The 27,063-nt window shown below is 41.0% G+C and overlaps 1 protein-coding gene across 2 annotated transcripts in view; it reads left to right on the plus strand.

Annotated features, from left to right (window-relative positions):
* The window catches only part of LOC108718341 (sodium-coupled neutral amino acid transporter 9), a 77,298-nt gene extending 53,596 nt beyond the window's left edge, over positions 1-23,702 (plus strand). For both annotated transcript variants that reach the window (XM_018266099.2, XM_018266108.2), the window contains exons 6-15: positions 1,520-1,613; positions 12,341-12,511; positions 13,247-13,306; positions 13,615-13,809; positions 14,665-14,772; positions 16,679-16,785; positions 18,265-18,378; positions 18,512-18,660; positions 21,760-21,849; positions 23,365-23,702. In XM_018266099.2, coding sequence (XP_018121588.1) covers positions 1,520-1,613; positions 12,341-12,511; positions 13,247-13,306; positions 13,615-13,809; positions 14,665-14,772; positions 16,679-16,785; positions 18,265-18,378; positions 18,512-18,660; positions 21,760-21,849; positions 23,365-23,530 — 1,254 coding nt within the window. In that variant the 3' untranslated portion in view covers positions 23,531-23,702. The remainder of the gene's footprint in view (positions 1-1,519; positions 1,614-12,340; positions 12,512-13,246; positions 13,307-13,614; positions 13,810-14,664; positions 14,773-16,678; positions 16,786-18,264; positions 18,379-18,511; positions 18,661-21,759; positions 21,850-23,364) is intronic.
* Positions 23,703-27,063: the final 3,361 nt, after the last annotated feature.

Raw genomic sequence — 27,063 nt, forward strand, 5'->3', positions numbered from 1 at the left:
TAAAAACAAATTGGGGCCCCAAAAAAAAATTTGAAGAAAAATTAATTTTTTTTTGAAAAAAAAAAAACATTGGTGGCAGGGGCCCCCATATAAGTTAAAAACAAATTGGGGCCCCAAAAAAAAATATTTTTTAAAAAACTAAAAATAAACAAACATTGGTGGCAGGGGCCCCCTTATAAGTTAAAAACAAATTGGGGCCCCAAAAAAAAATTTGAAAAAAAATTTATTTTTTTTTAAAAAAAAAAAAACATTGGTGGCAGGGGCCCCCTTACAAGTTAAAAACAAATTGGGGCCCCAAAAAAAATTAGAAAAAAAAAAATTTTTGAAAAAAAAAAAAAAACATTGGCGGCAGGGGCCCCCTTATAAGTTAAAAACAAATTGGGGCCCCAAAAAAAATTTGAAAAAAAAATAATTTTTTTTGAAAAAAACCAAAAAAAACTGGTGGCAGGGGCCCCCTTACAAGTTAAAAAAATTTGGGGCCACCAAAAAGAAAATTAATTTTTTTTTAAAAAAAAACAAAACAAAAAAATACAATGGTGGCAAGGGGCCCCTTACGAGTTAAAAAAAAAATTGGGGCCCCAAAAAAAAAGTTTTAAAAAAAAGATTGGTGGCAGGGGCCTATAGAATATTAAAATAATACATTGGTGGCCAGGGGATTAAAAAAAAAAAACCACAAACTGGTGTTCAGTAGGATTGAACTCATGGCTTCAGTACTTCAACTTCGCCTCCTTTCGTGACTTCGGGTCTTTTCACCGCTTCAGGACTTCAATTTCGGCTGTTTTCGTGACTTCGGGTCTTTGCGCTGCTTCAGGACTTCGGCTGTTTTCGTGACTTCGGTTCTTTTCGGCGCTTCGTGACTTCGGCTTTTTCCGTGACTTCGGGTCTTTTCGGCGCATCGGCTTCGACTTTTCGGCACTTCCGCATTCTGCACGCAAGAGGCAAGACGTACGGCTCGGGCGCTCGTAAGGGGGGCCCGGATCTTCAAGAAATGCAGCGCTGCCGGGCCCCCCTTCATGCCCGGGCCCGGTACGCTTGTCCCCGCTGTCCCCCCCTGATGGCGGCCCTGCTTGGGAGTGCCTAACATTTGGCACCCCCAAGTGGGATACAACTATCCTTCTCCTGAACTTTTGCAAAGACTTTAACCAGATTTAGTCATTAATTCCAGCTGCCTACAGACAAACCTCCCAGTCTGACCTCCCTAACTTTTGGTACCCCTCCAGTGATTGTTGCCTTTTCTTCTACTTTAAATCATCCTGTGTATGAAACATGACATGAAAGTTAAAAATACAAGTATATTTGCATACATTGAAAATGTTGGTGACTGTTTACGGCATTCAATTTAGGCTGTTTTTTTTTTTTTTTTTTAATTAGGAAACGGGTTTATGATAATATAATAAATTGGTATAGTCACTGACTGACTAAACGTGAAGAAAAGTTATATCTATCCACCCGATATGCTTCAGACTGCTATAAGAAAATTCTATTTCACAGTTACTTGTGTTTTTCATTTTTTTTTTAGGCTGGATTTACCACCGGGGTTTGTGTTCTCTTCCTTATGGGTATTTTAACCCTGTACTGCTGTTACAGAGTTGTGAAATCACGAGGAACTATACGTAAGGATTTCCTTTCCTCAATTTGAATATTCCTCATTTATTTTCAAGTATCTGCATTATGGCAGAAGGGCATTGATTGTTCAGTTGTGCAGTATCTCTGCAAAACTGGTTCTTAATATTGTTTTACATATTGCAGTATATTTACTTGTGGGTAAATAAACTCTTCTTAGGGATCCACATTATAATTTCCAAACTAATAGTGTGTAAAGTAACACAGAAATGCTTTGCTTTTCTGCCAAGCCCTGCAAAGACAGTTTAAAGGGGTTGTTCACCATTGAGTTAACGTTTATTATGATGTAGAGAGTGGTATTCTGAGACAATTTGCAATTGGTTCTCATTTTTTTTGTAGTTTGAGTTATTTAGCTTTTTATTCAGCAGCTCTCCAGTTTGCAATCTCAGTAATTTGGTTGCAAGGGTCCAAATTCCCCTAGCAACCATCCATTGAATTGACTAAAAGATTGGAATATGAATAGGACATGGCCAGAATAGAAAGATCTGTTATAAAAAATAGCAATAACAATACATTTGTAGCTGTACAAAGCATTTGTTTGTTTTCAGACGGGGTCAGCGACCCCCATTTGAAAGAGGGAAAGTCTGAAGAAGGAGGCAAATAAAAAAAACTATACAAAATAAATAATTAAGACCAATTGAAAAGTTGCTTAAAATTGGTCATTCTATAAAATACGAAAAGTTAACATAAAGATGAACCACCCTTTAACCACTTCCAGAAGTATTATTTAAGTATAAATAACATTTTTGTAAGCTGTAAAAGAGATGTGGCCACGCTAAGGAATCAAACACCTTTTTATTGTTCAGTTTTAAGAGCATCTAAGGTATTTTTACGTTAAATAGTCTCTTTGCCATCCTGCTATGAGTTCTGGGGGTGTGTATAAATGAAATAGTCACTGTGCCACCATGCTATGAGTTATAGGGGTGTATATACATGAAATAGTCACTGTGCCATCCTGCTATGAGTTATATGGGTTTTTATACATGAAAGTCTCTATGCCATCCTGTTATGTGGTATTTATACACGAGTAGTCACTGTGCCATCCTGTGATCAGTTCTGAGGGTGTATGTATATGAAATAGTCACTGTGCCATCCTACTATGAGTTCTGGAGAAGTCACTGTGCCATCCTACTATGAGTTCTGGAGTGTTTCCACATTAAATAGTCGCTGTGCCATCCTGCTATCAGTTCTGGGGTATTCGTACAAGAAATGGTCACTGTGCCACCCTGCCATGAGTTCTGGAGTATTTTTACATGAAATAGTCACTGTGTGATTGGGCTGTGAGCTCTGGGTGTATGCAGAAAATACAGGGTTAAAGATCCAGAGACTGGTCCAATTGCATCTTGGATCAGCTATAAGTTAGGCAGGTTTCACTTAGACCAAACGTGTGTCTCTCTTCAACCTAAATTACTGCCCCCACTGTTGTGATTTGGTTTTCCTGAAGATTCGGTGAAGGCACATGGTAATGTGGGTGGAGTCTGAAAGGCGTGGTCAAAAATTTTGCTGCTCTGTGCGCCACCATCCCCCCTCTCCCCTGCCCATAACATCTTCTCCCTCTTATGGACTGGGGCATTGTCCCTAACCCTTGAGAAACCCAAATATGATCGTTTATGGGGTGATGAATAGTGAGTAAATTGTCAAATACCTTGATGCAATTCTCTCCAAATATCCATCCATTATTAGAGATGCATAAAGTGTTTATTTTTGTCCCTTCAGCTGAGATGTGAGGGTGTTGAGAATCAGTGGCCAACGAAATAGCCTATCCCAGTAACTCTGGCGGATGCTGTTAGTATGACCAGCGATAATCAAATGACCGTCAGCCCAATGTGAGAGGAGATGGAGAAAAGTCTCCATAATCCCACTCACTCATACAAGTATAATCCCACTAAATCAAATATATAATCCTATACATACATGTAATCACACTCACTCATTGGGCATATCTTCCTCAACCAAGCCACAACATTTGTACTGCATATACCCCTCCATTTGCCAGCACATCACATTTTCCTAAAACAAATCTCAGCTCTTTCACCCGGCGGTCAATTTTCCTCTGACACATCATCAGTAACATTGAGACATGTATGATGTAAATTGCATGCAATGCAGAATCCAAGTTACACAGGCACAACATACTTAGATAAAAAGTTCTGCTGCGGTTGAGCACTGTAATGTTTAAGCTGAGCTCAGGAGAGGTGGGTAGGAGAAAAAAAATAGGATCAGACAGCTAGAGCCGAGTTTCTATGGGAATAAGCAATTCTGTATATTCATTGGCTGTTAGACTGGAGGGTGTGTTTAGTAATCTTATCTGAGAAGAACTGATCATGCTCATACGTCAAAATTCAAAGCAAATTCCTTAGGGAGGGGGCCGAGTGGGTTAGAGAAGTAGAATGATTCCTAAGTGATTAAGGGGAAGCTGCAGCCTTACTGTTCACCTTTTAACAACAAGAGTGGCAGTTATCTAAAGATTTTAAAGAGGCTGTATACTGATTACATTTTTATGGGGGGGGGTTTACAGGTCCTTTAAGGGCAATCTAACCATCGCTGATCCATGCCAGTCAGGCCAGACTTCTATATGGTTTGTATATAGAAAAACAATTGTCAAAGGCTAGACGCAATACGGTGTAATGGTTGGTGACCCAGAGTTGTGGCACAGGACCACCTCAGAAACCCTGACCAAAAGTCTGAACTATATTTGTGAGTATATAGTGAATATAGCAGATATTGTGAGATCATTAAATAGAACTAGCAGTGGCTAACAAATCTGAGGCAACCTTGTGTAGGCATGGCAAAGACTAAATTGACTGATGATTTCCGTTGTTCTGAGCCCAACACTTTTACCCATATAAGACTGACTCCATGGGGCTGAGAAGATTGGGATGTATTTGCTGGACCCTCCATAGATCGTGGTAGGAGCCAGAGGCATATTAGTAGATCAGTTACTGCTTGTATAGAGTTGAATTGGTGAGATTGGCCGTTGTATGAAAATGCCAACTTTACTGGAAATTGCCAGTGATATCTGATCTTGTGTTGCTGAAGGATCTTAGTCATTGTTCCCAGTGCTTTGCTTTTCTTTGGTGTGATCGGGACCAAGTCTGTGTATATATGAAATTGGGTACTTGTTTCAGTCGCTCCTTCTGTTGTGCGGCTTGCAGAATCACCACTTGCGTGATGGAGATGTAATACTATGTCTCTGTGTGAATCGCCTTCCTCTAGGGCCTGGTGTACCCGATCATATTCCAAGAGCTCCACTGGCAAATTAGGGACAAGTTTTGTGAAAATAGCATCCATGACATGACCTCTGATGTGCAAGTTGTTGCATCTGGGCCTGTTGTCTGCATCCTCAATTTTGTTCCAAACTTCCTGTAATTGCACCTGAAGTTCTTGGATGTCGTTCTTGTGGACATTGAGGACAGTTCTTATATCATCCACTTTATTCTCTGTAACATCTGTTCTGTGCCTGAGCTCCTGCAACTTCTTGGCGATATCTGCTCAAATGGTGGTCGTTGTAGCTGCTAATTAGTGTTGGAGCATTGCTTTAAATTTGTTAGAGCGAGTCATCAGGGGGGCCCTGTGGTGTTGATAAAAGTGCAGGCGGTTTGGAGTCACTCTCCAACCAAGAGTCTGCTTGAGAAGCCTAGGTGATGGATCGGGGCCTAGTCAAGTATGATGCAACTCTCCGTGTGGCTTGTGGATAGGTAGTAAGTGGCCCTTTTTTCTACCGTTTTTCATTTTTTGGGTGCCATCAAAGTGTCACTGCAGATTCAAGGTGTTATTGCCCTTGATATTCTGCCCAAAAGTGCATCTGTGATGCGGCTATCAGGGTCTTTAGTGCCCCATCGGTACAAGCATAATCACAATTTGGCCATCATGAATAGCACCCCCTTGGCTTTCTTTTTTTTATTATTTATGGTTTTTCAGTTATTTAGCTTTTTTATTCAGCAGCTCTTCAGTTTGCCATTTCAGTAATCTGGTTGCTAGGATCCAAATTAGACTAGGAACCATGCATTTATTTGATTAAGAATGTGAATAGGAGGGGGGCGTGGCCTAACTGCCGATGTGAGAGCACGCATCTAGGAGAGCTCCGCCATAGACCCTGCTACATACCCTGATTAAGCAGCACTAACTCGCACAGAACGGAGCCACTCGAGCACCCGTGGCACCCTTTACCCCAGAGGCAAATTATGGGGTACACCAAAGCGCAGAAAAGAGCGTCGGAGGCAGCATCTCGCCTGGAAAAGTTTGCCCGCGAAGAGCCACAAAATGGCGGAGAAGATGAGCAGGCCGCAAGTCAGCCTGGAACCACTGCCGAGAGCCAGCGTGCAGAACAAGAGGGCAGCACGCCATCCGACACCTGCGACCCGCCGGTAACACCAGAACCTACGCTAGGCGACATTATGGCTGAAATCAAATCTGCAAACACCTCCTGCACCGCACTAATACAGACCAAGACGGAGGAAATCCGGATCGACCTGTCAATCATCAAAGGCGACTTGCAGAGGCTGAGGGAGCGCACAACCGAAGTGGAAGCCCGAGTGAGTACGCTAGAAGATAACTGCCGTGACCTCCCAGAACAATATCGTGAGGTCAGAAAACTACTGTCTGACGGTCAGCGCAAGGCAGACGACCTAGAAAACCGCTTGAGGCGCAACAACCTCAGATTTGTGGGGTTCCCCGAACAGGCAGAAGGCAATGCACCAGAGGCCTTTATCGAAGGATGGCTAAAGGAGACCTTCGGAGTAACACACCTGTCAGCCACCTTTGCCATAGAGAGAGCCCACAGAATCCCCACACGGAGGTCCCCCCCAGGGGCCCCCCCCAGACCCCTGATAGCCCGTCTCCTGAACGCGAGAGACAGGGACAAAATTCTATCATTGGCAAGAACCCGGGGCCCTCTCCGCTACGAAGCGGCCACCATTTCTATATTTGCAGACTACTCAATGGAGGTACAGCGCCAGCGAGCAGTCTTCCAGAGCGGGAAAAACAGGTTACGGGCGGCAGGAATTAACTACGCCATGCTGTATCCGGCGCGTCTCCGTGTCCTCGCAGGCGGTAATACGCACTTCTTCACCTCGCCCCAAGAGCTCAACGCCTGGATGGATGCGAGAGGAATCCCTGCTTGAGACTCAGAGACCCATAGTCCCACTTAACTGTGAGTATGAGCGCAAGCTCACAACCAGCCCAGCAGTTACAACCCAGGCAATAGGGTAATACCCGGGCCGCTGGGGCCCCCGTTCTCCCCTGCTGGAGACGCGGCACTAGCACCCCTGAACTATACTGGCCACTATTTTTCTCAATTGTCTGCCTGGCCGAGGGGGGGGAGGGGGGCTCGGTGACAACATACAGCAGAACAATCAGTGGCTGAGGCCACCCACCCCTGAAAGCCTACTCCTACCACAAGGCTAAAACACCAAAATTAACTGCTAAAACAACTGAAGGGACGACATACAGTCACCGCAAGCTGCAACCCAGTTGAGGCATAGGGGTAAAAGGCGGTCCCTTTGCTCTCCAGAAGATATCCCCAACAGACGTTGTTTAACACAGCTCACTACGGTGGTATGCTTTACCCCACATGAGATGTCTTTTCACCACTTTTTGGTTTTGGTACAAATTCTGCCCTCAGTTGGGGATTGGGCGGAAGGGGAGGGGGGTTTTAAAGGGGTAACAGGTTTATACAAGTTTACGCAGTTAGCTCAAAAATGTTTGTTTGATATGTGCAAAAATGTATTGATATTTGTATGGTATGCCCACAACTCTAAAGGAAAATGGCAGTGGCCTTAACAAGCTGGAATGTAAGGGGCCTAAACGACCCAATTAAAAGAAGGCTAGTCCATGACTTCTTAAAATCCCATTCCACAGCAATTGCCTTCTTGCAGGAGACCCACCTGGTGGGGTCTAAGACCCTGTCCCTCAAAAGGCCTTGGATTGGATGGGCCTTCCATGCCACCTTTTCCACACACTCCTCAGGGGTTTCGATTTTGATAGGCAAAGCAGTCCCCTTCAGGTTCATCAACCTTAAATCTGATCCAAAAGGGAGATACATATTCCTCCATTGCTATATATATACAAACGAGGTATTGCTGGTGAATGTATACATTCCTCCCCCGTTCGAACCAACAGTGCTGCGGACCATAGCCGGCTTACTAGTGCAACATCCGCATGCACTCATTATTATAGCTGGTGACTTTAATGAGGTTCTGTCCCCTAATATAGATAGGATGCACAGAAACCAGGCTACCCCCTCGCCTTCCACTACAGTTCTGAACAGGTTCATGTCATCCATGGCGTTGTTCGACCCATGGAGACAAGCCAACCCAGACTCTCGGCAATACTCTTGCTTCACTACGTCACACTATGCTCTCTCCAGAATTGACATGGTGTTTGTCAATGCCCTAGCGATCCCAATGGTGAGGCAAACCTGTTATCTGCCCAGAGGCATTTCAGATCATGCCCCCCTACAAATACGTCTGCAATTCCCCTATAGAATTGAACGACCTAGACCTACGATTAACCCAGTCTGGTTAAATATATTAGATAACGTGGAAGCAGTAGAGGGATACTTACAGGAGTATCTGGAGCTAAACCAAAGTGTAGACCTAATTCTCCCATTTTGGGATTCCCTAAAATCCTATTTTAGAAACTCTATATCAGCTGAAATTTCAGCATACAAAGCCCAATCCCGACAAGCAGAAAGGGCCCTAGAAAAACAAGTCTCCCAGCTAGATACCCAGGCCGCTGAAAACCCATCCCCTGAGGCCCTTAAGCAGCTAAGAGAAGCCCAAGAGCAATACTCGCAGTACCTAGCCCAAAAAGCCCAGCGTAAACACTTCTTCTCAAAGATCAATGTTTACGAACATGGGGAAAAACCGGGCAGGCTACTAGCAAAAGCACACACATCCCCCCCACCCATACCAGCTCTGAGGGATCACGAAGGTAACCTTCAGTCAGACCCAGACAAAATAAAAGAAATATTGGTATGCTTCTATAAAGACCTATATGCCTCCAAACTGCAAGCCTCAGACGATGAGATAAGAACATTCCTAACCCCCTTGGGGCTCCCAAAATTGCCACGGGAGCTCAGTGACTTCCTAGAGGAAGAAATCTCAAGCAGTGAAATACAAGAGGCAATTGACTCCTTTCCCCTGGGCAAGGCCGCTGGCTCAGATGGTATACCAATCGAGCTATATAAGAGGCATGGCAGAACCCTAACCCCCCTACTTCTGAAACTTTATCGTGAAGCACTCCAACAGGGGCATTTCCCCGAATCCCTGTATGAGGCAGCTATAATTCTCCTACCCAAGCCGGGCAAAGACCCGCAAAAATGCGAATCATTCAGGCCCATATCACTGCTAACAGCCGACGTAAAAATATACGCTAAAGTCCTGGCTAAGAGATTAGGCAAAGTGATCACCGAAATAATCCACCCGGACCAAATAGGATTCATCCCAGGAAAAACCCCGGCCCTAAACACCAGAAGACTATATCTCACTCTTGAGGAGGCACTCAACAGCACAGGCCACAGAGCTATAGCTGCGTTAGATATCGCCAAGGCATTTGACACAGTCGAATGGCCATACCTGTGGCGTGTGCTGGAGAGCTTCGGTCTGGGCCCTAAATTTATTGCAAGAGTTAAACTCCTATATAAGTCCCCTCAAGCCACGCTCCGTATTAACTCTATTTCAACCCCCAGTTTCTCCCTGACCAGGGGCACGCGGCAGGGCTGTCCCTTGTCCCCCCTGCTGTTTGCCATAGCCATCGAACCTTTTGCCCAGGCAGTCAGGCTCCACCCTCAAATCAGGGGCCTAGGTGGCAGAGGGCCAGACAACAAAATCCAGCTATACGCTGACGACACCCTGGTATACCTGGGGGACACGGGCCCCTCTGTCGAGGCCCTGATGACACTTACGCACGACTTTGGAGTAAAATCAGGGTTAATTACCAGCAGCACCAAGTCAACGCTTTTCCTGGTAGACAAACAAGGCAGAGCAGGGCCTCCAACCACCTGCCCCCTCCATATTGCCTCTGAGTTCACGTACCTAGGAGTTAAAATTGCACTCCCCCTAGATCAGTTCAAGGCACTCAACGTGAACCCATTGATAGGATGGGTGCAAGACAAATGTAAATCTTGGAGCTCGCTTCCACTGGGCCCCGCAGGTAAAATCCACCTGGCAAAAATGTTCATACTACCTAAGCTCCTGTACACCCTATGGCACTCCCCAGTATACATCCCTAAGGCAACTTTTTTGAAAATCAATACGTTGTTGAACAAATTTATATGGGGCAAGTCGAGAGCTAGGCTTCGCCTCACAAACCTGATGAGAGCGAGAGACCAGGGAGGTATGGCCTTTCCCGACCTCCACCTATACTATCTAGCCGCTCAACTTACCCATATCTCACCCATGTTGCATCAGAAAATCTCCCCACCTCTCTACAACATGTGGACCCAGGCCACACATTGTCCAGAACACCCCTGGCGAGCCCTCCTGGTGAAAAAACCCAGAGGCCCAGTCTCCTCATTATCTAAACTGCAGGGGAAAATCCTGCACCTAGCCCATGCAACAATCCAATATACGAACCTCTTGCCACAGACTCCCCTATGGGGCAACGGGGTATTTCCAGGCTTAGTCCCCTTTAACCCACCCCAGGTATGGTTAGATCTAGGCCTCACCACTCTTGAAGATGTGTGGTCCGAAGGTAACGACAGGACCTTCCAAGAACTCCAGAGCGAGAGAAACCTCCCCCAAGCACAATGGCTAATGCATCACAGACTGAGCTCTATCTTAAAATCCCAATCCTCCAAGCAACATATTCAGTTAGCAAACTCACCAATAATGGACATACTAGCAGATCACAACCAAAGGGGTAAGGTTTCTAAACTCTATAAACGAATGCAGGAAAAAACACACAATGATAGGACCTTCCCAACTAGAGAGACTTGGGAAACAGACCTAGGGGACATCACTGATGAACAATGGAAATGGCTGTTGACCACGCCACGTCTGGTCTCCATGTCTCCTCGCCACCACCTACAACAGCTCTACCTAATACACAGGTCATACTTTACTGTACAGAGACTATACAAAATGAAGGTACTTCCATCCCCAATATGTCCAAGGTGCGGGACAGAAATAGCCACCCTGTTGCATACACTCTGGGAATGTGCGAGCATTAGACAGTATTGGGGAGATGTCTGTGACTGGCTAACAAGGGCTGCCCCTGGGTGGAGTGATTGTTTGGCCAGGTCATGCCTACTGACTCTGGACCTAAACACTAACCTGGAATTCCCCAAGAAAGTTTTCATAACCAAAGCCCTATTCCAAGCTCGGAGAATCCTCAACCTACACTGGAAAGACATTTCCCCCCCTACTATACAGGAGTGGCACAGAGCAATGTCGGACCTTGCCACAGTGGAGTATGCAATAGGGTCCAAGCAAGGTCACCTCGGCAAGTTCATTAATATCTGGCAATGGTGGACTGAAAATCCAAACTACTGTAAATGGAGAATGCTCTTCTCGGTGTTAGTAAGGTCTAGGCCACAGATAGGTGTGGGTGGGGCAACATAGAGCCCTCTGGAACTACAGGTCCCTTGTTGTCAACCAAACATTATCAGTACCCAGAACTGTTGTTTATGCACCTACCTATAAATCTGTACTGTATTATGCTACCTTCCATGCATGTGAACCTGATCCTGTACTGCTAAGTATTACTCTATATACATATGACTTTGAATTGTAAAATACTATCAACCATGCATATATCTGTTGTACAACTGGTAAACAAAATAAAACAATTTTTTTGAGCAAAAAAAAAGAATGTGAATAGGAGGAATAGGCCTGAATAGAAAGATGAGTAATGAAAAGTAGCGATAACAATAAATTTGTAGCCTTACAGAGCATTTGTTTTTTAGATGTGGTCAGTGGCCTCCATATGAAAGATAAAAAAAGACTAAAAGATTGAAATATGAATAGGAGGGGCCAGAATAGAAAGATCAGTAAAAAGTAGCAATAACAATACATTTGCAACCTTACAAAACATTTGTTTTTAGATAGGGTCAGTGACCCTCATTTGAAAGCAAGAAAGCCAGAAAAAGACAAATCATTCAAAAACTATAAAATAAAAAAAAAGAAATAATGAAGGCCAATTGAAAAGTTGCTTAGAATTGTTCATTCTATAACATACAAAAAGTTAACTTAAAGGTGAACCGCCCCTTTTAAAGCAACTTATTCTTCAAGTTCTCAAATTATATAAGCACAAGAATTTGATTTACTTTGACATAATGTCACATGCACAACCTAAAGTTTTTGGTGATTTGTTCATGACTGTTTGAGGTGAAGACTAACTTGGAACTATTTACAAAACCATGGCAAAGTATGTGGTTAGTATTTTAAAGCTCTTAATTTCACTAATAATAACATTCACAGAGGACATATGGCCATTTTTTATATCATCCGCACAACATTTTGGTGTAAAATCTGGGGAAACGTTGCTAAACCAACAAAAAGCACCCATTGAAATGCATTATAAATTGGTGGGACCACAAAAAAACTGTAAAATGCAGGAAAATGTAAAATCGTGGTATATAAAAGTGATGTTTCATTGTATATAATTATGTGAGTGTATTGAAAGGTCTGTATATATGTATAGTGGACTTTTAGCAACCCAGATCAACTAAGTAGCTCGTTATATGCTAATACACTATGTTGTGCTTGTCTTCCAGCACTCACTGATACGTCCACTTGGGAGTTCCCTGATGTTTGCCAGTACTATTTTGGTTCTTTTGGCAGGTGGTCAAGCCTTCTGTTCTCTATGGTGTCTCTTATCGGTGCCATGATTGTGTATTGGGTATTAATGTCCAATTTCCTCTTCAATACTGGAAAATTTATTTACAGTAAGTATTATGTTCCTGATAAAACAGAGCAAAGAAAACACAAGCTACTTCTTAATAGCTTTATTTGTTTTTGCAATTTCTTACTTTGCTTTATACAGTATCAAATTCCTTTGTGGTCTTATTTCTTAGTATAGAAAGCAATGTAATTCACTTTACTCTAGTTACTTGCTTTTAGTTTCACAAGAGAGATGTTACACTCTCTAGATGCAAGCCAACATGCAAGTGCACATGGTGGATGTTCTGTATGAAGGGGCAGCATCATCTGCAGACAACTGAATAATCTTTTTGTGCTAGTATAATTGTTTATTGTGGTCTAGAAGAACCCACAGAATACTAGTGAATTTAACTTCTAAAGAGCAGCTATACATAATGTCCTTTTGTTATATAGTATTATAGTTTTTAGTGTTAACACAATGAACCAGTGATTGAGGACACTTTCTATAAGAGGCTTCTAATTGGAGAGGCCTCCTGCAACCTCTGGACTACAGACCCTCATATTGCTGCAGGTGATGGTATATCTGGGATATATATATATATACAGGTATGGGACCTGTTATCCAGAATGCTTGGAACCAGGTGTTTTTAAGATGATCTATATGCATAGTAGTGTAACTGAAGCTTCGTTTGATTGTGGGGCAGGGGGGAATTCGACTAAAGCTATCCTGTTTGCCAGTAAAATGCATTTAATCAAATATATTTGTATTAGCATTTTGTAATGATGAGTCTCCTTTTCAGATTATGTCAATGATGTAAATATCACTGATGATGTGTTAAGCAACAATGGGACAGATAAAGGTATGATTATTTGCTTTAGTTTTATTTTTACCGCAGAAATATTTGAGTCTCTCTGCATTGTTGGCAGTTTTTCACATGCCCTAGTGCAGAAAGCTGTGCATTTTAGAGAAAACCTATAAACCTTGCTAGTATTACATTGTCCTTTGCCCTACTATGTTCCCTGTTGCAGAGCTTTGCTGTACGTGTGTGTGTGTGTGTATATATATATATATATATATATATATATATATATATATATATATATATATATATATATATATATATATATATATATATGTACAATTTTATTGTATTTCTTTTTTTTCCAGTTATTTGTCCTAATCCTGATAGTACAGGACCCTTAAATAAATCCATGGATACATATTATGGAAATGGGACAAATTTAGAACACTTTGAAACCTGGTGGAGTAAAACAAATACCGTCCCTTTTTATCTCATTGTGTTGCTGCTGCCTCTTCTCGGTTTTCGCTCACCGTCATTCTTCGCCAAGTTCAACATTCTAGGTATGATCCAGAACTTGTCTGATGGCCAAGGACAGATTTATATATGTTATAGCTCTATTGTTATCTGTGGTTTATTTTATAATATGGGCTCAGAGTGAGTAAGGACCTTTTTGCACGTCTATATGTTATATGCTTGTGTATGGGTCTGGTGAGAAACTAAGTTTGCATCTTATCAGTAGGGTAACATAAGATCATTGTCATAGGAGGTTACATAATAGAAAACCATAAGGGGGTCATTTATCAACACTGGGCAAATTTCACAAGGGCAGTAACCTAAGGCAATCACTGACTGGTTCCTATTGGACTGCCCAGCTAATTGCAGGTAAAGTTGCTGTACCGTGTTAGCCAGTAAAAATGTTACAGGGCAACCCTTTTGAAATAAAAAAAAAAAAATAACAAAAGTGGTATAAAGGTGATACCTTTATTGGCTAACTAATATAATCAAAAAGGGTTGCCCTGTAACTGCCCAGCTACAAATGTGTCCAGTGTTGATAAATGAGTCTCAACTCTTCTTTCCCTTATGTAAACTGCTAAGTCAGTGATCTTACGTCGCCTACGGATAAAATTCAGACTCTAGTTCATCTGATCAAATGTATAAACGTTACTCCAAGGTTCTTTAAAGTACAGATACGTGGCCCAAGGTGTCATAATGAAGAGAGACCAAAGCAGCAGCCTGTTGGCTTAAATATGGGCCCAAAATGATCACCTTCCTAGTCAATACTAGAATAAGGCTTGTTCAGATGTCCATATTCCAGACTGATCTTCATTAGTATGGTTCAGTTGGAGATCTGCTAATGATGTTTTTAAAGTTATCTGAAAGTTGTTTTCTTGTTGTTTTCTTGTTGTTTTCTTTAGGCACAGTATCTATAATTTATTTGGTATCATTAGTCACCTTAAAAGCAGCACATCTGGGATTTCATTTACAATTTAGTTGGAACCAAGTTCAGAAATTCTTTGTTCCAGGTAAGTTAAAAGCACCATTGAAGGTACATGCCAATGTTTTCCAGTGCTATATCAGGGTAGTTCCCCTTGGCAACCAATCAGTACTTGGCTTTGATTATTCCACTCCAGATAGAAAACTAAAACAAATCTCTGACTCAACCGCAAACAGGAAGGGCTTTTATCAGTTCAGTTGGTTTCAGATAGTTCACCAGAAATAGACTTTTTATAACCACTTTGTATGTGTGACCGTTTTCCTAATATTGAAGTAAAAATTTTCATTTATCACCTTCCAAAACGGCTCTGGGAGGGGGGTCGCCGACCCTGTAAACTGTTACAAATTGATATATTAGTTGATCAGGCCTGGATTTGTGGCGAGGGCATGATTTCAGGAGAGGCATGCTGCCCAGCCACAAAATCTGCCAATGCACTAAGGACTGCGCCCACTGCAAATTTCCTAGTTACTTATTGGGCACACACAGTCCTGGATGCCTGGGGCAGGGCCGAAGGACCCTGGCCTGCTTAGGGGTGACGCAAAAACAAATCCGGCCCTGTAGCTGATACATTTCTTATCATTGTCCCCGCTGAGCAGAATCCCTGAGTTTTATTAAAGGCAGCTGTTAGAATTGATACAATAGTTGCTAATATTCCACAGATGCTGCTGAGAAATGTTTCAACTAAGGGGCAGATTTATCAAAGGCCGAAGTGAAAATTCGAATTAAAAAAATTTGAATTTGGAGCTAATTTTTCTGTACTTTGACTAGGGAATAGTCCAAATTTGATTGAAATTTATCATGTACTGTCTCTTTAATACTTCAACGTCAACTATTCACCATCTAAAACCTGCCGAATTGCTGTTTTAGCCTATGAGGGACCTCCTAGAACCTATTTGGAGTCAATTGGTGGACTTGGAAAATTCAAAGTTTTTTTTGGGGGGGGGAACTTTGATTCGTACGATTCGAATTCGATCTGACCTATTCGGCCAAAAGAAAAAAAACGTGGGGGGTTTTTTTTTTAATAAATTTCATTTTTTTTTTTTAATAAATTTCATTTTTTTTTTTTTAATTCAAAATTCGACCCTTGATAAATCTGCCCCTAAATGTTGCAAAATTGTAACAGTTCAGAATTTGCACCTGAATTATGGAGCTGTCAGACTGAAACCAAAGACATTAAAACAGAGGGACATTAAACTTAAATTTTGAAAAAAATTATTACCGTATATACTTGAGTATAAGCCGAGTTTTTCAGCATCCAAAATGTGCTGGAAAAGTCTACCTCGGCTTATACTCGAGTCAGTGGGCAGTAGCTGAGATTGCAGTCACTTTTTAATCATTCCTATACCAACAGTTCGCTTGGGGAGAGACTGCAATATCACACAGCGCCCTCTGTTGGTTATATGAAAGAATAACAGTGCGCCCTCTGTTGGTTATATGAAAGAATAACAGTGACTGCAATATCACACAGCACCCTCTGTTGGTTATATGAAGGATTAACAATGATGGCAATATCACACAGCACCTTCTGCACATGGTAGTGGGACAGTGGGACAATGCACACAGTAATCCGTTTGGCAATTCTCTGTCACCATCAACTTTGCAAAGAAGTCTGGTTGATCGCTGGGGGGGTCGCTTTGGTGGAATGTGCGCTGCTGGGAGACAGGGCTGTAGTTGTGTCTAGGCTTATACTAGAGTCAATAAGTTTTCCCAGTTTTCGTAGGTAAAATTAGGTACCTCGGCTTATACTCGGGTCGGTTTATACTCGAGTATATACGGTAGTCAATCTGAAAACAACTGAACTGAAAAAAGTGTTTGGAAGGTGAACAACCCCTTTAACATGGACCTCTAATGCTCATGACAAATAATTAATTTTAGTTTTTATAAATATGCAGTATCATTGGGGGTTCTGACTGATTTTTTTTTTTTTTTTTTAGAATTTAGAGTATCTTTTCCACAGTTAACAGGAATTTTAACTCTCGCTTTCTTCATTCACAATTGTATTATCACACTTCTAAAGAACAACAGAAATCAAAAAAACAACGTGAGTATTTGCTTCCTGCATTCTCTCTCTGTGCTGGGTATTATAAATGGCCAAATTGAAATTTAAAATTCATTACAGTATTTCAAGTGCCCTGAGGCTTTCATAGTCCTCCTCGGGTCCAATAAACGTGCTGCTCTATGGCAGCCTATAGAAGTCCCTGTGGCATTTGCTGGAATTTCTCTGTGCCGGTAGTTTAAGTACACATGTACTGTATGGTGTTCTTTCAGTAAGCAATACAAAGGAGAACTCCACAATTCCTCACCCCAATTGTGCAGCCGGTGCAAGTTCTTCTAGTGACCACGTATCACAGTATTGCAGAAAGATATTTTGAACAGCACCATATACATCATAGATCTGTTAAAAAAAAAAAAGGCCTGGTATACTGGTATAACTGGGACATATTTTTGCCTGCATTCTATAGAATTTTGCAATTCTGGCAACAAACATTAAGGGGGTTATTTATCAAAGGTCGAGTTGTTTTTTTTCCAAGAAATGTTAGTTTTTGAGTTAAAAAAGTTTTTTTTTTTTAAAAAAAACCTCAAATAGATTTATTATACCCCCAAAGCTGGAAATAGTTTGAATCCGAATATACACCATCTAAAACCTGTCATGGTCATGGCACAAAGTCAAAGGGAACCCGTCACCCAAAAAAATTATTCAAATTTCTATTTTATCACATTACTCAAGAAAAATGAACTTTAATTACACTATATAAATTATTTGAAACTTGTTTCATTCAGTCTGGGAATTCATAATTCTAGCAAGCAGGCAGCAGCCATTTTGTGGACACTGTCAAAATCTTGCACCAGAATGGGGGACCTGATGTCCATCCCCATGCCCTGGTTACACAATTAAATGGTGAAGAGAACGGGGGGATATGGGGAGAGCAGTGACATCTAGGAAGTGCCCCGCCTCTATGCCTAAGGCAATATTTGATTGACAGCTGAGATGTTTAAATGAGCTTACAACAGCTATGAATGCTTTAATAAAAAATAGAAATTGGATTTCATGTTTAATTTGAAAAGGACTTTTATTATACAGATTTTTGTGTCTGGGTGACAGGTCCACTTTAATGGCAGAGGTCCCTTGAACCATTTGAAGATGTTATAGCCTTCATGATGTTTGAGTTTTTTCACTCGAAAACTCAATCAATCTGAGCGATTTCACGTTTTTCCCCCGAAAAAATCCCAACTTCACTGATGAGTTTTTTTTACATTTGCATTTTTTCTTAAATTACAAACCAAGTTGTGAGTTCATTGGAGGTCTAAGAAGCTCACTTACCTTTAAAATTCGACCTTTGATAAACTTTCCCTCAAAACATGTAAAATACCAGTATTCCCATTTTCAGCAGTGCCTTTTTCAACTGCTGTTGAAATAAATAGGTCAGGCTGACTTCTTTTATAGTACCTAAAAAACCGGTTGCGCAGACTATAGAAAAACAATATATATATTTACCCAACTAATATTTTGTGTTTACAGGTAAGAGATCTTTCCATAGCATACCTGCTGGTTGGTTTAACATACGTCTATGTTGGTGTTGTGGTATTTGCTTCGTTTCCATCTCCTCCACTGTCCAAGCAGTGTATTGAACAGGTAATGTATAACTAGCATTTCAAGGCCCATAATATTTTTTTCATGCAGCTTGGAGGTTTAGGTCTAGTATGAACATTAAGATAGATACACACATACTTTTTTCAATTTTTTCCTGTATTGTTTTGTCTTCTAGAACTTTCTAGATAATTTCCCCAGTAGTGACATTTTGGCGTTTGTTGCAAGAATATTCCTGCTTTTCCAAATGATGACGGTGTACCCATTGCTGGGTTATCTTGTCAGAGTGCAGCTCCTAGGACACATCTTTGGGGACATTTATCCAAGGTAATATATTCGGTAGTATTTTGTGCTGTGAACTGTTTTTATGTTTAACTGTATTTTATTATTAGTTTCATGCCCTCATTTTTAGCTATTGCACAAATAACTAAAAACTTTCAGGTGAAGCACAACATGATTTTAACATGTTTCAGACATCCATATTGGTTATCCAAGCGTGTAATAAAGAGGAACTGTCCTCCATTGTCAAGAAAAGTCGTAACAGCATGTGGTATACCCCACACAATTGTGATCAAGGACATAAACTTGTTTTCTGCTGACTATATTGTTTGGGTCCCCAATTAAACTGCTACTGCACAAGCTCCTCTATATTTGCCGCCCTTGAGTGGAGGGTTTTTTCCCTCCAATGAGCTTCGTGAATTTGTGGAACTGCATGGGCGGGACTCTATTTAACCATATTGGAACCAGGGGCGATCCTGGCCCCTCCCCCGCCTGAGGCAGCAACAGTTGCTGCTGCCCCCCTCCCCCGGAAATTCGCTCTTAAAGTACCAGGAGCAGCATTTTTGCTGCCCCTGGTACCTAGTGGGGCGCTGCCGCCTGAGGCGACAGCCTCAACTCACCTCATTGGCGAAGCACCCCTGATTGGAACCCTTGCCAAGGGTGGTAGTTTTAGGTTAGGGGGTAGACTTTGGGTCCCTATCTTCTAAATTTAAAGGAGAAGGAAAGCTACTGAACCAGTTTATTGCCAATAGATTAGCCACAATAGTGCAAGCTATAACACTATATTTATTTTGCAGAATGCTTTACTATACCTGAGTAAAAAGCTCTAGAAGTGTTCTCTGTTTGTTTAGGATAGCAGCTGCCATATTGGCTTTGTGTGACATCACTTCCTGCCTGAGTCTCTCCCTGCTCGCTCATAGCTCTGGGCTCAGATTACAGCAGGGAGGGGGGGAGGGAGGGGGAGAGGAGCAAACTGAGCATGCTCAAGGCCGTGCCCTGGAGGTTTAAGCTGAAAACAGGAAGCCTGATACAGAAGCCCATGTGTACACAATAGAAGGAAAGAAATGCTGTGTTTCTTTTGACAGAGGACTCAGAGAAGCATTACATTGAAGGTTTACTGGTGTATTTATATAGACCTTTCCAATAAAGCTTACTTAATGTTAGCCTTTCCTTCTCCTTTAAGGAGAAGGAATAGCAATTTTACACTTGGGGTGCCAAAAGTTAGGCACCCCCAAGTGACTATTTTTACTTACCTGACACCCTGGGCCAGTGCTCCGATCAGCAGAAAACCGCACTGGCCTGGGGGTTTTCTAGCGAGCACCACCTCTTCCTGCTATATCGGTTTTCAAATTTCCCCGGGGGCAGACGCATGCACAGTGGAGCGAAATAGCCGGCTTTTTTGTTTAAGTCCGGCTTTCCACTCTACTGCGCATGGGCAACTGTGAGAAGACACGAAGAAGCAGGAAGAGGATCTCTCCATGGTGGTCGCTAGAAGAACCCCGGACCGGTGCAGTTTTCTGCTGATAGGAACGCCGGGGTGTCAGGTAAGTATAAGTAGTCACTTGGGGGTGCCTAACTTTTGGCACCCCCTAGTGTAAAATGCTATTCCTTCTCCTTTAAAATGTTCTGAATAAAATAAAATCTCCCTTGCTTCTGACTGATACTTGGCAGCTAAGTCTGGAGGTGGGGGGTTGTAATAATGGTGCATGAACAGTATATCGGGTCTTTCTGTGCATGTGCTAATCAAGGGCTGAGGGGTGGGCTGAGGTTGATTACCAAGGGCAGCACCAGGCCAAAATACAGCTCTGCACCCAGGCACAACATTTTCCTAAGGTTAAGGGTACACTGGGATCACTTGAGTACAGCATTTTTAAGTTGCAGGGAAAAAAAAACTACGTACCACTACACAAGATATTCTACATACAATTTCTACATTTCCGATTGCAATTATATGGTTTAATCACCTCTGTAAGCAGCAGTGTTCAGCTGTGAATCATTTTACTGCCCTTGGAAATTCATTGGTTTCTATAAAGGCTAATGTACCCCCCCCCCCCCCTTCCTTAGTAACATATCAGGATTTATAGCTAATGACATCACTAAGCACAATCACTTAGCAAGGATATATTTAACAGGATATTTACAGGATATTTATGGCTTATGTGTATTACGGTATATTCCTTACTCTATTTGATTACCAAAGCTTTACAAAAAAACTGCATTTGAGAAGAGACCCAGTGTTCTGTTTCTCAATTCAGATTTGTCAATTCCTCCTGTCATCCTCACATGTGGATATGAAGTTCATTTATTGTATCCGAGTTTATCTCCCCTATTCTTATAGTACATACACTTCCTAGACTAACGGACTAGTGTGAACAAAACGCTCTTTCCATTGTGACCACACACGTCCCCAAGACGGTGGCAGTAGGAAATTTCCACATTTGTGTTGAAATAAAGATCATAAATTGTCTGTATTACAAAAGATGAAGTAACCAATAGGGCTCTATGAGTCTGTGTCAGAGATAAAGATGTTACTGCAATACTACCAGGCAAGACAGTGATCAAAACGAGTGTGTCCCAACACCGCCACATCCATATGTGTGGCTGTACAGTCAAGATCCTTTGTGTATACTGGAACTGACTGGTGAGGGAGAATAAAATTCTGTCCCAATACTGGTAATATAGACATGTATTTCTGCATTTCACAGAGAAATTGTCTGCCTTTAGTGCCAAATAAGTCTTTATATTGTCTGAAATAATTATCATAAATCTATATATTTTTTTTTAATGAATTTCAGTCTTAGTAAAACAGTCATGTAACTATTGAGCCCAGGTGCAAGATGTGCATATGGATAACACCTTGCACTGTAAACATTCTCACCCAAAAAATTCCTGGTCATCCCACCCCTAATTGACTGGTTACGGCAGGCCCCAAGAGGCTTGGGTGCATCCCCCATAGTTACACCCCTGCTAAGTTAAGAGGACAGGTAGAATTCAAAAAATTAGGGTTCCTGTATGATCTGCTTGATAGGTTTTTTAAAAGTATTGTTCTACTGATCTTTGTACAGAATACAATAATCTCCTAGACCCATTCTATACTGATGTTCTTGGAATTTAATGCTTCCTGATGCATTGTTTTCTTACTTTCAGCATATTCCATGTTCTGGCTTTAAACATTGCAGTTGTTGGAGTTGGAGTGATTATGGCCAGATTCTACCCCAACATTGGAGGAATTATCAGGTAATGTAGTCAGGTTTGACTTTTCCATGTTATATTTCCGTACTTGCTGCACAGTGATTCCTCAGGGCAATGGCATATTGATTGTCACTATGTGCAGCGGTGATCAAAATGCTACGTGTGCCATAGTCCTTAATGTATCCTACAGATGGAGCAGCATCAGATTTAAGATAGTAGCCTTTGCAGTCATGGGAATATATAGTGGCTTTACTACAAACTAATTAATGGCCCAGAATTACTTACATTATTAGTTATTTAACTTGATCACATAGTAGGGGTCATTTATGGAGATGCAAGGAAGTTCAAGAGTGCATTGCTTAATGGTCATTCAGGAAGCGCTCTGCATTTTACACCAGATTAAAAAATACTAACTCGTCCAAGTTAGGTGGTGGTAGTATGGCTTGCTTACATTCCCCTAGGGCCCCTCATGAATACAGTACTATCAAACACAGGCAGCACTGTATTTATCAGGGCAACCGAAGGTCTGAAACAGAGTGCAAAGACCTGCTGCAATTCTGGTACTGAGGAAGTCAGTGTGTAAAGTGCAAAACAAAAGACCTACTTTGTACTAGGGATGCACCGAATCCATGATTCGCCAGAATTCTGCCTTTTTCAGCAGGATTCGGATTTGGCCAAATCCTTCTGCCCAGCCAAACCAAATCCTAATTTGCATATGCAAATATGAAATTGCGTGACTTTTTGTCACAAAACAAGGAAGTAAAAAATGTTTTCCCCTTCCCACCCCTAATTTGCATATGCAAATGAGGACTTGGTTCTGTATTTGGCTGAATCTTTCACGAAGGATTCGGAGTTCGGCCCAATCCAAAATAGTGGATTCGGTGCATCCCTATTTTGTACACTCCCTTCCTTGTAAATGAAAATTTCCATTTTCCACAAATGATTAACTTACTCAAAGAGGAAGGGTATAGCAAGCAAACCACGGAATCCATCAGATTGCAGTAGATAAATGCACCTAAGCATACTTGTATACTAATGAATCCACCAGTACTTGGTGGTACTTTCATTTCTGCATCCAGTTGGACAGCACTAAGTTTGTTTGATTGCATATTATTTGGAGCAGTCTTGCAAACACTTATATAGGCATTAGGTGTATCTTTCTAAGAATGGTCTTTCACTCTTATCTCACTTAAATATTTACACCCCCTTTCAAAACATTTTGAACTCTCTCACTCGTTAGGGCAGAGACACGCTCAGATTCGGGGAAATTAGTCGCCCGTCAATAAATCGGCGACTAATCTCCCAAACTGCCTCCCGCCGGCTAGAATGTAAATCGACGGTGGGGTGGCACTCGGTGCACTTCATTTTCCTTTGATAAATATGCCTTTGAGCCTAAAGTTGAACTTGAGTGATGTGTTTTTTTTAAATCTCCACTACTAGGAAGTTGCAAATAATTTCTGTCCTTGATATCTGTAATGTTGCTTTTAACAATAGGGCTGTGCGACAGCTCCGTGCCCATTGTATAATGTACATCCTAAAATGTCTCTCAATATCTTCTAGGTTCTCTGGAGCAGCTTGTGGACTTGCCTTTGTTTTTGTTTACCCCTCTCTTATTCATATGATATCTCTTCATCGACGTGGTCAGCTGCGAATACACTCCATACTTATTCATGTTAGCATAATAGTTTTAGGAATCTCTAATCTGATTGCGCAATTCTTCATGTAATTTATTTAGTTATAGTTTGTTTTTTTATGTGATTTCTATTCTGATAAAATCGTCTTAACCCGAACAAAACCTCAAGACCAAGGATATTTTTATTCTGATATATGACCAAAGCGAATTGTAATGTCTTTCCTTGCCAGACTTGTTACAAGGATGATGATGATGATTATTATTATTAAAAAAAATGACTTACATCTCATTAAAGGGGCAGTATACATCTATAAACACCTTTGTTCAACATAAGCACATAGAACTTGTGTTTAAAATGTGTTGTGTCTATAGTATTAATTTAATAATTCACATTTTGCATGTGAATGCATTTTATAGTGCATTAACTTTACATGTATTTCCTCCCCCTCTCTGAAATGTGGATCGTTTGTTTAAATATAGAGATTGGGCTCTGCATAAACAATCATCTCCCACCTGCAGTATGTGTTAGACTTTGAGATACAGAGGAGCTCATTATTAAGAGAGAGTTTTTTTTTAGACAGGTACTTTGATAAACGAGCTTCTCCTCCCACAATTGCTCAGAAGAACCAGGAAATTAGAACATGAACTGCCTGTTTCAGTTGTTGAGCTGTTTAAATATTATTGAAGAAATATTTCTTTCTTGTATTAAAGTATGTGCAGCACAAGCCCTATTCATTGAACTTGTGTGAAACAAGGGAATATACTGCCCCTTTTGACCCATCTGGTTTAAGAATAGTGATTTTATACAGAAAAAAACCCTTTCTGTACATTTTAAACATGGTAGAAAAAAAAGCCTCTTATGTAGACTACTTTTGACTAAATTTTATTATTGAGTAAAGCTTAAATTTAAAAGCCTTTTTTAAATTTAGCAGCTTGGGATAATCTTAAAAAAAGGGGTCATTGCAACATTTCCAACGTTACTGTCATACTTATAGGGTGCCACAAGCATCGTTACTGGTTTATTGAACTGTAATGGAAATTAAATGGGTTTTTGTTGCTGCTATGGATGTCAATTGAAATTAAGGCTCATGCACCTTATAAGAGTCCCCTCCGTAACTTGGTTGCATGGATTTTCTCTACAACTATTGTAAGTGAAAGGAGTTAATGTTTAACATAAATGCAACAAAAGCAATAGACAAGTGAGATTTGCATAAATGTGAATTATTTATATTTACAAGCTGTTTTATCAGAATACACTGAGAATCCTGTCTGATACATACAGATATGGGACCTGTTATCAAGAATGCTCTGGACCTGGGGTTTTCCGGATAATGGATCTTTCCATAATTTGGATCACCATAGTTTAAGCCTATTAAGAAATAATTTAAACATTAAATAAACTCAATGGGATTGTTCTGCTTCCAATAAGGATTAATTATATCTTAGTTTGGATCAAGTACAATGTACTGTTTTATTATTACTTATAGAAAAGATCCCAATGTAAAAACCTAGAAAGGTTAGTATCTCGCCAGTAATATGTGCGGCCCGGGTGCTCATGCTCCAGACCTACAGCTCAAGGTGGAGGTATCCGACCAGAAGAGAAAGCAGCAGGCACTCACAGATCCCACAAACAGGCTTGTAAAAGAACAGAGGACTTTATTTAGGCCACAAAGTAGATAAGTACAAAGCCTTACGCGTTTTGTGTCAGTAGGCACTTAATCATAGGCTATATATATATATATATATATATATATATAATGTGTGTGTTTTATTATTAAAGAAAAATGTTGTTTATTTGGATAAAATGGAGTCTATGGGAGATAGACATTCCGTAATTCAGAGCTTTCTGGATAATGGATCCCATACCTGTACAAGCCCTTCATGGAGAATGTTGTTTGAGTATTGCTATGCACACTGCCAGTCAAAAACGTTTTACAATATATAATAAATAATGGTTGAATGAACCCTCTCCGAAGAGGTTAAAGGGGAATAAAAGAATTCTAGGTATTAAATATAGGAATTAAAGGGAATGTTAAGTATGGTAAAAAAAATAACATTTTAGGGATTTTCTGATATAATTTATTGTAATTCTGTAATGACTTTACTGCTAGTTCAGAATGCTAATTATGAGAACATAATCTGGCAGTAATGTGTAACCGTTCCCACATGTTAGCAGAAATTCTTTCTAGTAGGCGGCCAGAATCCTGAATTTCCTTCTGGATCTCCACGGCTCTTTCCAGGACGTGAGGAGAAAACTCCTTTCCCACAGACTGACAAACACTGTACAATACTGATGTCGTTTTTGTTAGTTTTCTCTTACAGGAGATGATTCATCAAAAAAAATCCCATTCAAATCCCGCAAAAGTTTATTTCTGGGAAATACTGTTTATTTGGAATGGTTTTATATACAGTTCAGTGTAAATTAAACTTTATTAATTCAAAAGATTGTATTTTTTTTTATTGAAACCATTTCTAGAGAAGAGTTTTCAGGAAGGTATTGGCTCTGCCCAGTTCCCAGTCTGTTATATTGCGCTGTGACATGTCTTGGGCAGAGCCAATACCTCAATTATATGATACCCAAGAGCCATGAATATCCTGTAAATTCTATCCTTATAGACGGTCACATGACTCACTGAAATGTCTGTGTTATAATAAATAATGTACCTCCTGTTGTAAAAGATGAGGATATTAGAAGTCACTTCAGAATTCCATCACGTATAAAAGCACCAGGCACTTCGGTCTTGTGCCCTTTGTATGGTCATGGAATGCCTCTGTGACTTATCCTTAGAATTTACAAAAGGTGGAACTTTATTCATGATATAATCCAGTAACCCATACAGTAAATGATATCCATATAATACACATGAATAGAGCCATGAATATCTTGTAAATGATATCCTTATGAAGGGTGACTAGTGATGTCATCAGTTATAAACGGCGAGTAGTGATGTCATTTTTGTCACATGACTCACTAAAACTTGTGTATTATAATAAATAAAGTACCCCTTGTTAGAAAAATTAGGATATTCGAAGTAACCTCCGAGTTCCATGACATTAGGCCTCGTGCTTTTATATGGTCAGGAACTCCTCGGTGACTTATAATATCCTTATATTTTACAATAGGGGCTACTTTATTCCATATATAAACCATGCTTTGTGATATCAGAACACAGCATTTATAACTTAAAGAGATATACTCTTAATTGTGTTTACCTTCCTGTGATCCTGCAACTAAAGACCTAATCATTGCTGGTCCAGTCCTACTCATACAGCTCCTTTCTGCTCCCCTTTATACTGTCCCCACTTCTCGCCTTCTGTTCTTCTGGACACCCATGTTATTGGGCTGCCACCATAAAGTGCTGACTTTTGGCCTGTTACGGCTAGTAGTGTACAGAAGCCTGTAAACTGCCAGGACCTACCCCTTAGGTGTAGCAGAAGAGCTCTACCAACTACGGTCTTCACCAACGCCCTTTTGGGGCCGCGGAACTTTCTGCTGCGGAGCAGGCAGGGATCCTACACACGACCAAGGTTGTCAGAAGTGTGGTACCAGAGGATCAGGGAAGGTCAAAGTCATAATCAGGTGAGGGTCAGTGGCAGGGGGTCAAAACCAGGATAAATGCAGGATT

This window comes from Xenopus laevis, chromosome 1L, assembly GCF_017654675.1.
Source record: "Xenopus laevis strain J_2021 chromosome 1L, Xenopus_laevis_v10.1, whole genome shotgun sequence".
Classification (NCBI taxonomy): Eukaryota; Metazoa; Chordata; class Amphibia; order Anura; family Pipidae; genus Xenopus; species Xenopus laevis.